We start from the raw sequence: 14,934 nt of genomic DNA on the forward strand, positions 1-14,934 counted from the left end.
TCACAAACTTGGGAGCCAATTTTCCAATAAGACGAAAAAAAAACATAAACATGTAGATAGTTAAAATAAGGACTCGTGTAAATTGTTGCGGGGGGATGTAACCAAGTAATTTAAGCTAATGTAATGTTTATAAAGTTACTTAGATAATAACACCATGTGTGCCATTATAATCATTAAAACCCAATCTATATTTAAAAAAAAAAAAACTTAGATGATTAACACAAAATCAAGTTGATGTGAAGGAACAATTACTTTTGGGGGAAAAAAAATCAGGAGGTCCTAATATTCTGTAGAATGAGGGAGGCTGCAGCTGTACGTCGACAGCTTTCATATCCTCATTTGAATAATGTGGCCTGAATCTGTCACTTTATTCATCCTCCTTATGCTCAGTGTACTCGGCATCAACAACAAATTAAGTTGTAAATAAAGAGACAATCATCACTTTTGTTTTTAAGCAGTTGCTGCATGGAGAATTTCAATGTACTGTTTCTTTTTGACAGAAAGAAAGGGATTCTACAGTGTGCTTATGTAAGCACAAATATGAGGAGACCGACCGAAACGAAACAATTAGGGAGCACTTGAAAGCTGCTCCAAAAATGTTCTTGGAAGTCCACTGATGCCACCAGCAGACATTTCTTTTTCAGAGGATGCACACATGTAAAACTGTGTTATCCAACTGTATTAAATATGCATATTTTCCTTTGACATTTCAGACTCCCTTTTGATTAAAAACACAACATAGCCCCCATCCTTCCAAATATGAGTGACCACCGCACCTTAGTAGAAAAAAGTCAAGTGAATAATAATCAGCTGTAATCTCTTAGTAGTGAAATTAGAATTAATAGTTTTTTACTTTCATGTGTTAAAGGGATACATTTTCACCACAAAAATTCAAACATGCAATAAGGATGAGGGTTAAAAAAAGGGGTTTTTTCCTACCTTTACATCTGAGAAGTAGGTTTTCAGCATATTGGAACTTGGGTACCGGGTGTAAAAGAACATGAGCTTGGCCTTTTTCAAGTGATTGGGTGACAGACCTTCCTGCATGTAGGATTGAATTAGTCAAGGAAAATGCTTTGGTTGAGAATACAAGCTGGTTCTGAACACACAGGGCTAGCAAAGTGCTCCTTCAAGAAATGTTCTGTACAGGCCGAGTGACAAATTGTTAACATTCAATCTGCAGCTCTTTAGAACTGCAATTATCAGCTACATGAGATATGTGAGGATACATAAGCATATTGCCTCTCAGCTCATTCCTGGTGTTGGTAGCGGGAATTTCTCAGGTTTAAGGTTTGTGTACCATATGTATGTTCACTTGTTGCTAAGGAAACAAATGCATGAAGCATGTGCTACAGAAAAAGAACAAAACTTATCACAAGATTTTTCTTTCTTTTGCAGTTTCAATTCAGGTTATTTTTCTCCCGACACTGAGCAGTGTGCTGCATACAATGCTAATGTACATGAAACAATCAGAGGTGCTTTTTGATACTGAGCAATGTTTCATGAAAGTAACATATTTTACCTTTTTCTTTAATGTCAGTATAATTCAGTATCTCACGTTACTGTCTCTAATTCTATTATTGCTTTGTGTCAATTACTGGCTTTCTAATGAAAGCTAAATTTCTTTTTTAAAAACCCCCTCTGTAGTTCCAAAAAACTATTGCCTGGTTCTGATTACACAGTTAACTCCTCAGAGAATGAAGCTGTATTTGGGGCTAACTAATCAATAAGTGTGGGTTCACAGATCTATAAATGGTCACTTACCCTATAAGGAGGCCTATTTATCCTGGAAACATCATTACCTTTTAGATCTGTAAACAGAAGCAACTAAAACAGTTCCCAAGGGAATGTGAAGCTAACCATAACAATCTAGGCTTTCTGATTTCCCCCTCTGCTTCTTGGCACTCTTTTGTGTGCTGTGTGCTAGGACGGCTTTGGTCACATCTGCGCCGCAGGCTGGCCCTGCCATTTCCTCAGCAAATTAATGGCTTTATAATTTATCAGAAATGAAGATGCACGTGGAGAAAATCAATGTGGTCCCTACAAGGTCAATTGAGGGTCCTTCCCAGCAGCTTCTCTGAGAACAGTTTTTCCTAAAGATGGTCAATGAAAATTTCACTATTTCACACCTTACGGTAGAGAAAGGTCAAACAAGTTCACAGCTATTCTACAGTGAAGGTGCCTCCACCTTACAGAGCCTGTAATGCAGGCGAACCAAATGAAAAACTCCAACTCTCAATGTGGGAAGTTCCAAAAAAACAAAACAAAACAACTGTATGCTGATAGACAAAATATTTAGGCTTGCTCTGTTAACAGAATACCTTTTTCTCAATCTTCTCAACTGAGTTGAAACAGGGTTATTTATTCATGTATTATTCAAACATGCAGATGCAGTTGTAGAAAGAGAAGGCTCATTTTTAGGCTGAAAATATATTTTTAAAAAATGTCCACTTAAAATAGTTTAAAAATCTCCTCATTTACAAAAAGTGCACTGAAAACTGCTCCAGTAAATTTGTGTTTTGTTGTAGATGCTTAATGATTACAAAGAAGATAATTTATGACTGACATACTTCTTGTGCCAAGAGAAGAGAGTGGAAAGAACCTCCAGTTACCTCCATTACACTGATACAGAAGTCTAAAAGAGCATTATACTCTTCAGTGCCATCTGTCAAAACGCATAAGTGAAATAATAGTAGCAAGCTGTCACCTATTGCTTAGTGATAAGAGTTTTAGACAAGTCGAAACTTCTACCCTAGAAATCCATTTTGTTATATGATTCCACAGAGGGAAAGGGACCAACCAACCAATGCTTTAATAAGTAAAAGAAAAATCCTAAATCTCCTTAATTTATAATTCCCCTGAAGCAGATAACATCTTGATATCATGTTTGGCATTTGGTCCATTTCAATGGACACTAAGATATGATCTTAAATTCTCCCCACTCGTCAGTATTCACTGGATTTCAGCATATTAGGCAGTTGTTTAAGGATTTTAATTCACTTTGCATTTTTGACTTTTCCTTATTTTTTGGTAATAACACCAGAGAATACAGATATTGAATAAAACATGTATGAAAGGATCTTCTAAAACTCAAATCCCCAAAAGTCCATATTTTAAATTAGAAATTATGCTTTCTCATTAAACACTTGGGATTCTTAAAGTGAAATCTAGCACACTATAAATCTTTATGTCTCAGTCCTAAGATTAAGACTATATTGTGATAAAAGATAGCTCTCTAATAAACTATTACAAATAGTTAATGAAGCACTTAAGAACCAAACATTATATAAACCGTTGCTATTTCAGGGTAAAACTGAACTGACCAATTGGTTAGTTTCCCTTTTAAGTGCTTGTGCTGAAAAGCAACTGTTCTTCCAAGAAAGCACTAGCTGTTTCCAGGATACTTACACACGCACAATGACTCATGATGGAATAGATTCAGTAAACATACAGCTGTACTGAACACGAGCTAAGCCCCATTCAAGGCCAGGAAAGAAAATGAGCACAAATAAATATTAAGGAGGTAAAAGGAAGGTGTGTGTGTGTGCGTGTGCGTGTGCGCGTGCGTGTGCATGTGGCAGGGGGTGGGGGGGATAGGGTGGGGGAATGGAACGCAAACAAGCTGTATCCCAGCAGCTCATGTGGCTTGCCTCAATTCTCTTAGCCATAGCTTTGTGAAGACAGATGACATTCAATTCTATGCGTAATGCAAAATAGACAATAACTGCTGAAACTTGAGCCAGCTGCCAGGTGTAAAAAAAAAAAAAAAAAAAAAAAGAAAAAGAAAGAAAGAAAATGATAAATCCATAAATTAATGAAAGACATCTGCTCAGGAACATAAAAGATCAGAGAAATAGTGTACTGCAGCTGAACCCAAAGCAGTGTTCAAACAACCTGCGTCTGAGTGTTGTGTATTTAAAAAGTACAATATAGCCTTACCTCAAACAGCAGCATCCAAAAGGCAAATGTAAGAAATAGGAAGAGGGAAGGAAATGTATGTATGCTGTCTATGTATTTTATCTTTTAAACTACAAGCAGACTCTTGCACTTGATTTGTGCCAAAAAACATATAGGCTTAACCCAGCTGAGGAACTGCCCTCTTCTACTAAAATATTTTTAATGTGATGATAACTTTCTGTTCCTCTCATTTTCACCTCAGATTCCTTAAAACATTTCATTAGGCTGGTACTGGATGAGGAGAAAGGAATCTTCAGGTAAAAGATCTGTAGTTTTAAGGCCAAATTGCTGCTTAAATTACACAATGGTTGCTTTTTTTCAGCATCCCTCTACATTGGTAGGAATATTTCTGCACATATTCAATAATTATGCAGCTTGCTGTACAGTTGTTCAACCATAAGTTTAATTAGTTCAATTCTAGTAGGATATAGTAACTCCTCATTTCAAAATGTGGTAAATCACTATCTATAGCTTTCTCATATTGGACGAAGAAATATGCCCCAGTTGGACGGGAATGCTATTTAAAAATTAAGGATTTTTAAAAAGTTTCTCTAACATTATTAAAACCTTCCTTCTGTGGAGAAAATGCTTAACATCTTCACCTGTGCAGATGTCTTAATGGCACAAAACAACTACTGTTGTGCTTCAATTTGATATATGCAAATGTTTTGAGGCTGAACAAGGCTATTTTTCTTGAGATGCAAAGAGGGTGCATGACAAAGATGATCACGCAGAAAAACAATTGGCTGTCTGTTTCTTTTAGAATTTGAATAAAACTTAATATTTGATTAAACAGATTAGTTTGCAAAGATACAGAACACATTCATGACCAAGATATGAACTCACGGTGCAGGTGCATCTTATCTTGTTTAGCAGAATACGCAAACATTAACCATTTCCTTGCACAATTCAACAAGGCTGACAATGACCAAATACATTTTATAAATGTAGGTTTAAAAAAAAAAATCAAAAGAAAATTTTAAGAGGGTTTCAACCTACTAGAAAAACCTGAACTTGGCTGTATCTGCTGGTCTTATATTCTTAGCCTGGCTGTATTGTTCAGAGAAACAGATGTTGCTTTCTGTAGTGAAGGAAGAACTGCCTCTCTTAAGAAACATTCTTTATATATGCACATTGAACCATGTGAAATAAAGGGACCAAAGCAAACTCTACTACAAAAAACCTTCTTACTGTCTCCCATATGCTTCTGACGAGAATAAACTGGAGGCTGCATGGACAAATGGGCAGTTGCTAGAAAAATATCACCACAATAGTGTTGTATACTGATGTGCTGCACTTCTGTATAGCTGACATTTAGAAATCTAGCAGCTTTTCACATATACTTGTATCCAGGCTGCAACAGTGGCTAAGTGGCAGAGACAGAGTGTCTGCACTGTGTCAGGGAAATAAGGTGCATGAGGAAGAGGGAAAGCAGCACACACATTAATATTCAGTTTCCCCACCGGCTAACCTTCAGAGTGGCCCTGGCTCTAGAGGAGGCTGCTTGCACACCTTCTCTATCAGAAGTAAGACACTTTCATAATAGCTGACAACGAGAGAGAAGAATATAATGGGGGTACACCCTAGCAGAAAGGGAGTGAGGGGGAGGCAAAAAATCAAACAGAAACACCACAAGTTCCAAAACTACTGAGTTACATTTGAGTAGAGTGGGTCAGACAGAGTTATAGCCAAGGGAAAGACTAACAGCGTATATGTGCAATGCTTTTGCCTTTTCAGTCCTCTTTTGAAGAGGTGACAGATTTTTCATTCTTCTTTCCAGGACAAAAAGAAAGCTACTTTTGCTTAAAGTAATATGCCATCATGTTGTTAGTCTGCAATTACATAGTTACCGAATTTTGGCCTCAGCAACACAACTGCGGTTCCAGTTGACTTCAGTATAAGCTGCTCTGAGTGCATGGGAAGGCAGAATTTGGAGGAAGAAAGGAGGGTTATTTTTTAATCTGAAGTGGAAATTTTAGTGTATCTGGAAGATGCTAGCCTTAAAATCAAACCTATCTTTAATTCACACAGAGGCTATTGCATGGACAATGACAGTGCAATGACAGTGCTGAAACCTTTGACAATGCAGATTAACTTCAGCTTAAAGAGATCACCTCTGTGGGGACAGAGAGGCTACGTCAGTCTCCTTTCCCATTCAAGCTATGGCCAGAAAGGTTTGTCTACACAGCAGTTAAACACCCAAGGCTGGCCTTGGTCACCTGACTTGGGCTGGTGGGACTCTGCCTGCAGGGCTGTAAAACTGCAGTGAAGACATTCAGGCTCAAGTTCTAAGGCTCTAAGGGGTAGGGCGAGTCCCAGAGTCAGGGATCCAACCCAAACCCAAATGTCTACACTATTAGCTCCGCAGCCCCAGCATGAGTCAAGGGACCTGAACCAGCTGTGGCTGTGCTGCCGGACATGTATTCCAATGTAGACATACCCTCTGACTGCCAACACAATTCCCATTTGCAGTGCTTTCAAAATGTGAACACTTGCCCTCTCGGAAGTGGACTGAGGTCAACAACACATTTCACATAGGCCATCAAGTAGTCATTAGATGTCAAAAACTTTTGATAACACCAAGCCAGGCTGGTTTTGAACCAGTGACCTACAGGTGAAAACCATGAGCCTGAACCAACACACCCTGACTTGCATCAATAGTCCTGTTAAGTCAAATTGGTCAATTTATGTGAGTGAGGACTATTCACATGAATAAGAATTTGCAGCATCAAGCCTTGAGTCCTTGCAACCAATTTGCTGAGGCACCTTTACTCTTAAAAAAAAAAAGGGGTTACACTTAATCTAATAGTCAAAATTATTAACCACAAAAAGCTACTCATTGACAATGCAAGCATATTCCTGGCATCTGCCTCCACTGCTATTATTGGGAAAAGATGATTTTATGAATAGCCCTAGTATTATTCAAGGTTGGGCATGGTCATTCAGTTACCATTGCCTTCATCAACTTGGAAAGGAAATTAACTTTAGCTCTGACTCTGTACTTCTGTTATTGTCTCCTGGAAAGATCTTGCCACAGGTAGAAAATACAGTCATATCCTTCACTGAAAGTTCTCAATTTTGCATTGAGCAAACACCACACTTTTTCCAAATTTAGTCATTTCTTTTCCTGATCATACCAGAACACATAGGAGGGGAAGGGCGAGAGCAATTGCTCCCATAAAATCCCCAGAAGGACTAATTTACAGAAAATTAACATGGAAATATCTAGATGTGCCTAAGTATATAAGCAGAGCTGTATTTTTCCAAAACAAAAGCTTGATCTGCAGCTAAAAAGTTATTCTCTCCCGCCCCCTCAAAAAAGGGGTGGGGGTGTCCTGTAAATGTAATACAGCTGAAGTAGTATATCTAACTGTGCTCTTCAGCTTTCCAAAATAATTTGCTTTGTGTATGTTAGGACAAAAGATTTCTGTGTACGGCTGAACAGAGGTTAATCATGCATGGCAGGCAGCTGCACGAGGGCTGAGGAACAGACCTCTGGGTGGGGGAAAGAAGTTGATGCAGCTTGAATACATCAGTACCTGTATCTTTTGTGATTTGTTTGTTTACTCACTTGGGAGCCGAACTGAAGATTTACAACCAACCAACCGTTTGTTCTTTGTGAGGCAAGGACACTGTTAAAATGGGCTGGCCTAACATAGGCTTTACTAGGGAGGAAAAAAAAAATCTTGTGACAGGTTAAGTGTTTGTGACAGAGAGACACTACTGAATGAAACACCCCGTTTCCTCATGATGAAAGGCCCAGTTTTGGAACCCTCAGCTTTGTGAGCATTTACTCATGCAAGCATTGCTATTTATTGCAGTGGGACTACCCGTAGGAGGAAGAGCTCACCAAGAGGGGGAAAGTTCCACACAGCAGGGACCTGAAGCTTCTCTTACTTTCCGTCATAACTGAAGCAAATGTTTTATGGGGAAAGAGGGAAGGATCGGTTTAAAATTCTCCCTGAAAAATCAGTCAGGCAGGTGATAGAGGGAAAGAGCAGAATGTTCATTACGTGATACTTTATTTAACCAGTACTCTTACAGGTCCTTGCTTCCTCCCTCTTAGAATAACCTATGACCAGAAATACTCTGCACAAAAACCTTGCATATAATTAGGTATGCAGTGAAGCTTTTCTGTTTCTTTAGTTACCCAGCCAAAGAAGAAAGCAAACTTGCACAGATTGTGCATAGTACTGCAACCGAGGGTGTTTTTTTGTTTGTTTTTTTTTTTAAGAAAAGGATATTGCACTTCCCGAGTAAGGTGAGATTTCAGACATATCTTGTAGGTCACCACACTCAGACTTTATGAGAGACAAAGAGAGACCTTCAGCAGTGCTGGGAGGGTGTGCTGGTGAACAGGGATGGTGATTCATATGGTGCGATGACATCTTGGTCCTCAGACTCGTGGTCTCCCTAGTTAAGTCTAAGGATTCTGGGGAGGCTCTATCTTTCCCCGGAAAGGAGGCAGATGGCGCACCTAAGGGATTTTGAAATGGGTACGCCATGAGGGGAAGCGGAAAGGGATGGCGGAAAGAAGATGTGGTGAAGCCCGTGGTAGCTGAGAGTGGAGACTGATGCAGAGAAGCGTGGTGGGCACCAGGCGGTGGGACAGACGCGGATTGGTCAGATGAGTTTTTGCGAACGACGAGGGGCAGTGCTTCTGTTTGGTCTGTGGAATTAGGCACCTGCACATTGCTGAATGTATCTAGTGGGTTTGGAATGATGACGTCACCGAAGCACTGCAGGCGCTGGTTTGTGGTATGGAAGTTGTGGTTTTCCCCGTTAACTGCAAATCTTGCTTGAGGGATCTGAAGAGGTGGAAAGACCTGAGGAAGCTGGCGGGAGGGCTTGGATGAGAAAACTTTAACCACTGTGTCCACAACCTGTGACATGGCAGTGCTCAGTTCCTGTTTCAATGTCTCAGCCAAATGTTTGCCTTCTGGATGGAAAGAGTTTGGCCCGTGCTCTTTTTCCTTGGGACCTTCTCTTTTAGGCTTATTTTCTGCTATTTCTTGTTCCCTGATCAGGGCTCTTGCACGATCAATGAACTGTCCTGGGTCTAACTCACACATTTCATTATCTGACCTGCCAACCGAATCCCTCGCCCTAGCCTCCAGAATTTCTGAACGCATGCTGTCTTCAGACAGGTTACCATCTTCATCATTTTCGGAATCAGTGCTATCGTAGATTTGGTAGAACTTTTCCTGCAGCTGGCGCAGCTGTTTCTGCATGTCCTCCAGCTGCTGTTTCAGCTGTCTGCGCTCCTCTCGCTTCTGTTCTTTTCGAGCTGAAACCAGCTGCTGGAAACTCTGTTGCTGCTGTTGAGGCAGCTTTTGCTTGCGTTTGTTTTCTCTGTAGCTTTCTCGGGGACTTACAGACTGCGGAGCCATCTCTCTTTCATTTTCATTGCCCCTTAATGCCACACTTGGGGAATGGCTCATACCCCGAATGATGTTCTCCACCCGGGCGCGCTTAGCTCTCAGGTGCTCATCGCATAACCGATCCATATCAAACTGGCTCATAGCAGGCCTGCCAAAAGGAGAAAGACACTCTTGGGGGCTGTCTCTTGAAGAGTTGCTGCATACATCCTCCTGATGTACTTCTGAGCCTGTACTAGAGAGACCGCTGGCTTGGAAACTGGGCTCTGTGCCACCATTTTTGTTCATGTTATTTTTCAACAGCTGGGAAATTATGGTTGCTCCTGGAAAAGGCATCATGGCATCTTCATATGAGTTCGCCCTCTTCAGCAGCTTGCGGAGCACATTTGACTTTTCCCCATCTGCATGCTGCACCACTGAATACTCAACATCCTGCTCTGAACCTTGGGGATTCATGGCACTAAAAAATGTTGCTCTCGCCTTTGCAAAAAATGCAGATGCTGTCCCTACCGTCCTTTTCACTCCAATATCAACTCTTCTTCTCTTGGTTTGCCTGCTTAAGAGGGCTGTGCTGTCATGGTCAGGCATCACTGGACTGTTATTGTGCCATCTTCAAAAGCTTGTCAGCTGGGCTCAGCTCAAGAATCCTGGGACCCTGGCCAACAGAACAAAAGGACTGATGAATCATTTTCTTTAAATTTCTCCAAATTTCCTGACCTCAATCCTGAATAAAATGCAAAATGCATAGGCTCTGGGATTTATGGCACATTACAATTATTGCAATTTATTATGCACTCTGCTTGAAATGAAACATTTTTAAATATTTCTGCTCCACTGGTTTAAGATGGATTAAGATTTAAAAAAGCAAAAACTGCTTAAGCACCAGTAATATGATTCTCTTGCACAAATGCCTAAAATGATACTGTTTATCTTCAGAAGAAACAGTAGATTAGAAGAACACAGCCTCTGACAACCAATTGATTAAATTTAGGGCATTGAGATACATGTTACAAAAGAAGATGAAAGTAGTTCTTGTTTAAGATTTATTGTTAAAACAAGAAGCTGTATAAAGTTTGGATTAAAAATATCAATTGCAATGTAAAAGCCGTAATTGTGTTTTCTAAGACGAAGAGAAAAAACTGGTAAACAAACATCCAAAGGTCAAAATGACAACTTTTACTTAATTTCATATAGGGTGATCTATATACGGATGACAGGAGCATAGAAAACATACACACCTTCAATACTTAATGTTGCAACGCTTTCTTAAATTGTAAGTCTAAAATCATAAATCTTAAATCATAGCAGCAATTATTTAGTGAATCAAAATGCATTCAGATTTTTAAGGATCAGGATTAGACATATATATTTTAAAAGGAGAAAGCAAAAAATGGTGAATATCATTAATATAACCCAGCACAGGCTACTGAGTTGCCATTGTGATGTTTTCAGTTCTCCTAATACTCTGCCCCTTTTTTCTCAAAGTAAATCCCGGTGCTAAAGTATGAAAATTTTACCTTTCATAAGCTATGATATAGGGCATTAAATTGTTTGCGTAAGCAAAACTGAGGCATTTTTCAGTGTTACATCCCAATTTTAGAACAGGCTCCAAAAATAATATATCAAATGCCCAATGAAGCCATTCTTACATGTAACATTTTGGATACACAAAATCTTATTTCCTGAGACATGCAAAAACAGAAGAGAAAAACATGGAAAGATGAAAGAATATAACATCAATTCAGCTGCATGAGAAAGGAAGATACCTTCTCTTTAGATGAACTCTCATTGTTTCTCAGGAACACAGTATAAAAAGATAACACTTCCTTGCATTTTATAAAAGGTTCTTGACATAATTTGTGACTTATTAACTAGTGATGCTAAACGTACATTGCATATGAAGTGCAATGTTTCTTCCTGTTTCTAAGAATTTAACACTATACTAAATAACGTTAAAATATTTTTCATGTCATGTTTATCTAACATTAAACTTCAGGTTTGCTTAACAGTGCACAATCCTCACAATAACAGGGTATATTGCCAAAGGCAGCATGCAGACTTTCTGGAATTGCTCCCATCTTTTTCGGTTCACCTGTAAAAACATCTACGTGCTCCCTAGGACTGCATCTGTGGCTAGTTTTAAAGAATGACTATCCATGCAAATAGGCATAATTTCAGCCTGAAATAATCTGTAAAAATCAAGACAGAGGTCAGTGCCTAGATTGAAGAAAAAAAAAGATTTCAAAAATGCTATGTTCATTCTGTGATCTTTGCCCGTGTATTTTGGATGTGCTAAAAGAATTTTGAGAGCTTCTGCGTCAAAGACTGTTACGAATGAAACATGATGCTTGTTTATCTTACGGACTCCTTGTATCCAGGAGGGGAAAATAAAAAATAAAAATTCCCTGAATTCAAACTTGAAATCTAGACCCAAAAACTGTTGCCAGCACTCTGTTCACAAATTGTTGTTAATATGAAAAGTGCAGGAATCCAAGCAGACTATGGAATTAAAAAACAAAAAGGTCACATGGCAAGTGACTGCGGTTCCAATTCTGACGCCCTTACTCATACTGTTTAGTGTCATCTACTGCAAGTAGTTCCATACGAATCAATGGATTACTCCCATAGCAAGATGCTGTTTGATGTAAGTGAGCATGGCAGACCCGATTAGAAGGGTATTTGTGGAGGACATCATCCAGCTTTCATCAAAGTCAATGGCAAAATACCCATTAACTGCAATGGGGTTGGGACCAAGGCCTAGGACAGGAACATCCCAGGCCTTCTTAGTAACAGAATGGAGCTGAAAGATGATTTTCATAAATGAAAAGCCAAATTCTCTGCTGATGTAAATGGATGACTCCACTGAAGTCCCCAGGTGGCATTTATCTACACCGTAAGAGAATATTGGTGCAATAAGAAGCAGAATGAACATCTATATTCCTCTTTAAAGTGTGTGAGTTTGAAAGCTACATGAAATAACAGAAAGAACTTTTGCCTCTGTACGTAAAATATCTTACCGTAATTTTAGCTTCAAAATAATTGTCACTAAGAGAAAAAAAAATAAACTGCACCATGTGCTTTTTTCCTTCCTTTGCTGTGGAGTGACATTATTTTTGATTAAAATCCAGCAATAAGTTCCCAGGCTCATATCAAAATATAATGTCAGGTTTTATGTTTTATGTGCTTCCGAGCGGATTCTAGACATCTGAACAGAGCTTCCGTCTCTCTTACCCAATCCCAACCAAGGACGTACACAAAGAGGGCCTGCAGTATCCTTGAGGCAGTAACTCAGGAAATAGGTTGGCCAAAACAGGTCATAGGGTCATTGTTACGCATCCTTCCTCCTGAGCTTCCATTTTCCTCTCCCACAAGCCATGCGCTAACACTGCTTCCCAGTTCACTTCTACCTCCTGGAGGGAATCAGTTTTCCCTTAGTGGCTAGGAGGTGCACTGGTGTGAAGCACCCTTTTCCTATTGGAGGTTGAGGGTGCTAGTCTCACTCTAAACAACATAAAATCTTTACTTTATCCACCAAATGATCTTGACTCAATATTTAGGCTAACAGGAGCTAAAATGAGTTCACATCAAAAGGAAAAATAGAACCCAACAGAGAGCAGAATGCAAAATCCAAGTCAGCAAGAACTATTTGTTGGATATGACACAGATATTATAAGACGACTTTAATACTGGAAAGAAAAAAATATTTCTACTATGTCTGCATATTTCATTAGCAGTGTATATCCTAAATACAGTACATGGTTGTGTCTGTGTACCCCAAAAGCACTTATTATTTGATGTAATTTTTAAAGGAAAGGCAAGGCAATTCACTTCTTTAGTTTAAAATGGTTAAAGTTTACTTTGTGTTTTGACATTTCCTCTCTGCCAAGTGTGTTATTCATTACATCAACCCTAAATACATAGGTGGTTTCATGTAGGGGCCCAATCCTGTGAGGTGCGGAATGCTTCCTGCAAGATAGCGAATATTTACAGTTTCCATGGATCTCAATGTGAAGCAACACCTTTCTGAACCCGTCTAACACAGTATCCTATATTATTGTAACTTCCTGTAAAAATTCTCCTTAGAAGTTGTTTCAGAATGGATCTGTGATAATGATTAACTTCTGAGTGATGTAAAGTCCACAAAACAGCTATACAGTCAGTATCCATTTACATAGTTAAGTATCCACCAACATAACATAAATTTGCTTGCTTTCCAGACACCTCAGGAATTCATTGTCCTAAAACTCTGTTAATACAGATGTCTATTAGAGTCTGATGCCAGGTGTTTTGCTGTCATTTTTAGAAAGCAAGAGACTTATGCGATATCTTGTTTGATAATTCATATTAGATACAATAGATATTCTAGATTATGCACTGGATGTTAGATACTCCTACTTTAATCCTGGAAAACTTCTCTACAAAGTTTAGTTAAGTATGACAAGCTTCTTTAAAGTTGAATAGCTCTGCAGGAATCTGTACTGACACGAAGTCTTTGGTACTCAGTTGATATGAAATAATCAACAAGATAAACAGTACCAAAGTGCTGAATGTGAAGTGTATTCACTGAGGAATTCCAGGGGAACATCATCCTGCAATGCTGAAAACTGTTCTTTTCTGTCTTTTCATCATCTTTGCTCAGGTATCTACAAGTTTGATCTTACGAATTCAACTGAAGACATTTAATATGCTCGTGAACATGGGGATGTTCAAAACTTTAAAATGAAAGAATTATACTGGACCTGATTCTGGTAGAATAAACCATGGCACGTTAGATGAAAGCGATTTCAGATAGTTGTATCCCCCACACAGAGATAAGTAAATCTACAGAACACATTGCACTTATCCAGCATAAATCTGTTTTGGTGCTAAAAAAATCACTCTACTGCACTGTTGAGAAGTAGAGAGTGACAAAATTCTTTTCTGTAGAATTAATAATTGTTCCTTCACAAATTGTGGTATTTTACTAATTTTCAGAACGGGTTTCGTGGACATTTTCAAATGCAATTCTTGACAGAGAATGCTGGGATGCTGTTCTGGAGGAATTTGAAACAGAATATAAATAATCAACAATTCTGGGCACGCTAATAGCTCAAAAAGTTAAAAAAATTCAACTAAGTACCTTTGAAGCTATGTGATTTAGTCTTAATCTTAACACAGAAATATATTCCCCCTTTAAAAACATGAGGCCAATTCAGGACCCAATTCACCCCATCCACAGCGACTCCTATGGAGTACTGAGCATCCTCATCTCCTACTGACAGTTATGGGAGTTCAGGTTACATGACATGTCACAGGGAGCACTTAGCATCTGACTGGTTCAGGCCTCCTCTGTTTTGAGGAGAAACATACCCTGTGGTCAGGTACCTGCAGGTTGCCTTGCTTAGATAAACAGTTTGTCCAAATGAGAAAGAGATAACAAGCCTATCCGCGGCACCAAAATGTCAGCATAGTTCTCCTTACAAATCAGTTTCATTTTTTTTTGTTTAGCTGCTCATGAAGAAATTAGAAGTCCCTGAGGAATATGGGCATGCACAAAGCTGTGAGATTCACAAGATTACTCCTGTAAACTCAACTCAAGCTACCCTAAATATCTTTTCCC

The 14,934-nt window shown here is 39.1% G+C and overlaps 1 protein-coding gene across 3 annotated transcripts in view; it reads right to left on the reverse strand.

Annotated features, from left to right (window-relative positions):
• Positions 1–14,934, reverse strand: part of PROX1 (prospero homeobox 1) — a 55,532-nt gene that overhangs the window by 37,737 nt on the left and 2,861 nt on the right. For all 3 annotated transcript variants that reach the window (XM_074989986.1, XM_074989984.1, XM_074989985.1), the window contains exons 2-3: positions 8,200–9,990; positions 940–1,045 (exon numbers count right to left, since the gene is read on the reverse strand). In XM_074989986.1, the coding sequence (XP_074846087.1) occupies positions 940–1,045; positions 8,200–9,923 (1,830 nt within the window). In that variant the 5' untranslated portion in view covers positions 9,924–9,990. The remainder of the gene's footprint in view (positions 1–939; positions 1,046–8,199; positions 9,991–14,934) is intronic.

This window comes from Carettochelys insculpta, chromosome 3 (genome assembly GCF_033958435.1).
Source record: "Carettochelys insculpta isolate YL-2023 chromosome 3, ASM3395843v1, whole genome shotgun sequence".
In the NCBI taxonomy this organism is placed as follows: Eukaryota; Metazoa; Chordata; order Testudines; family Carettochelyidae; genus Carettochelys; species Carettochelys insculpta.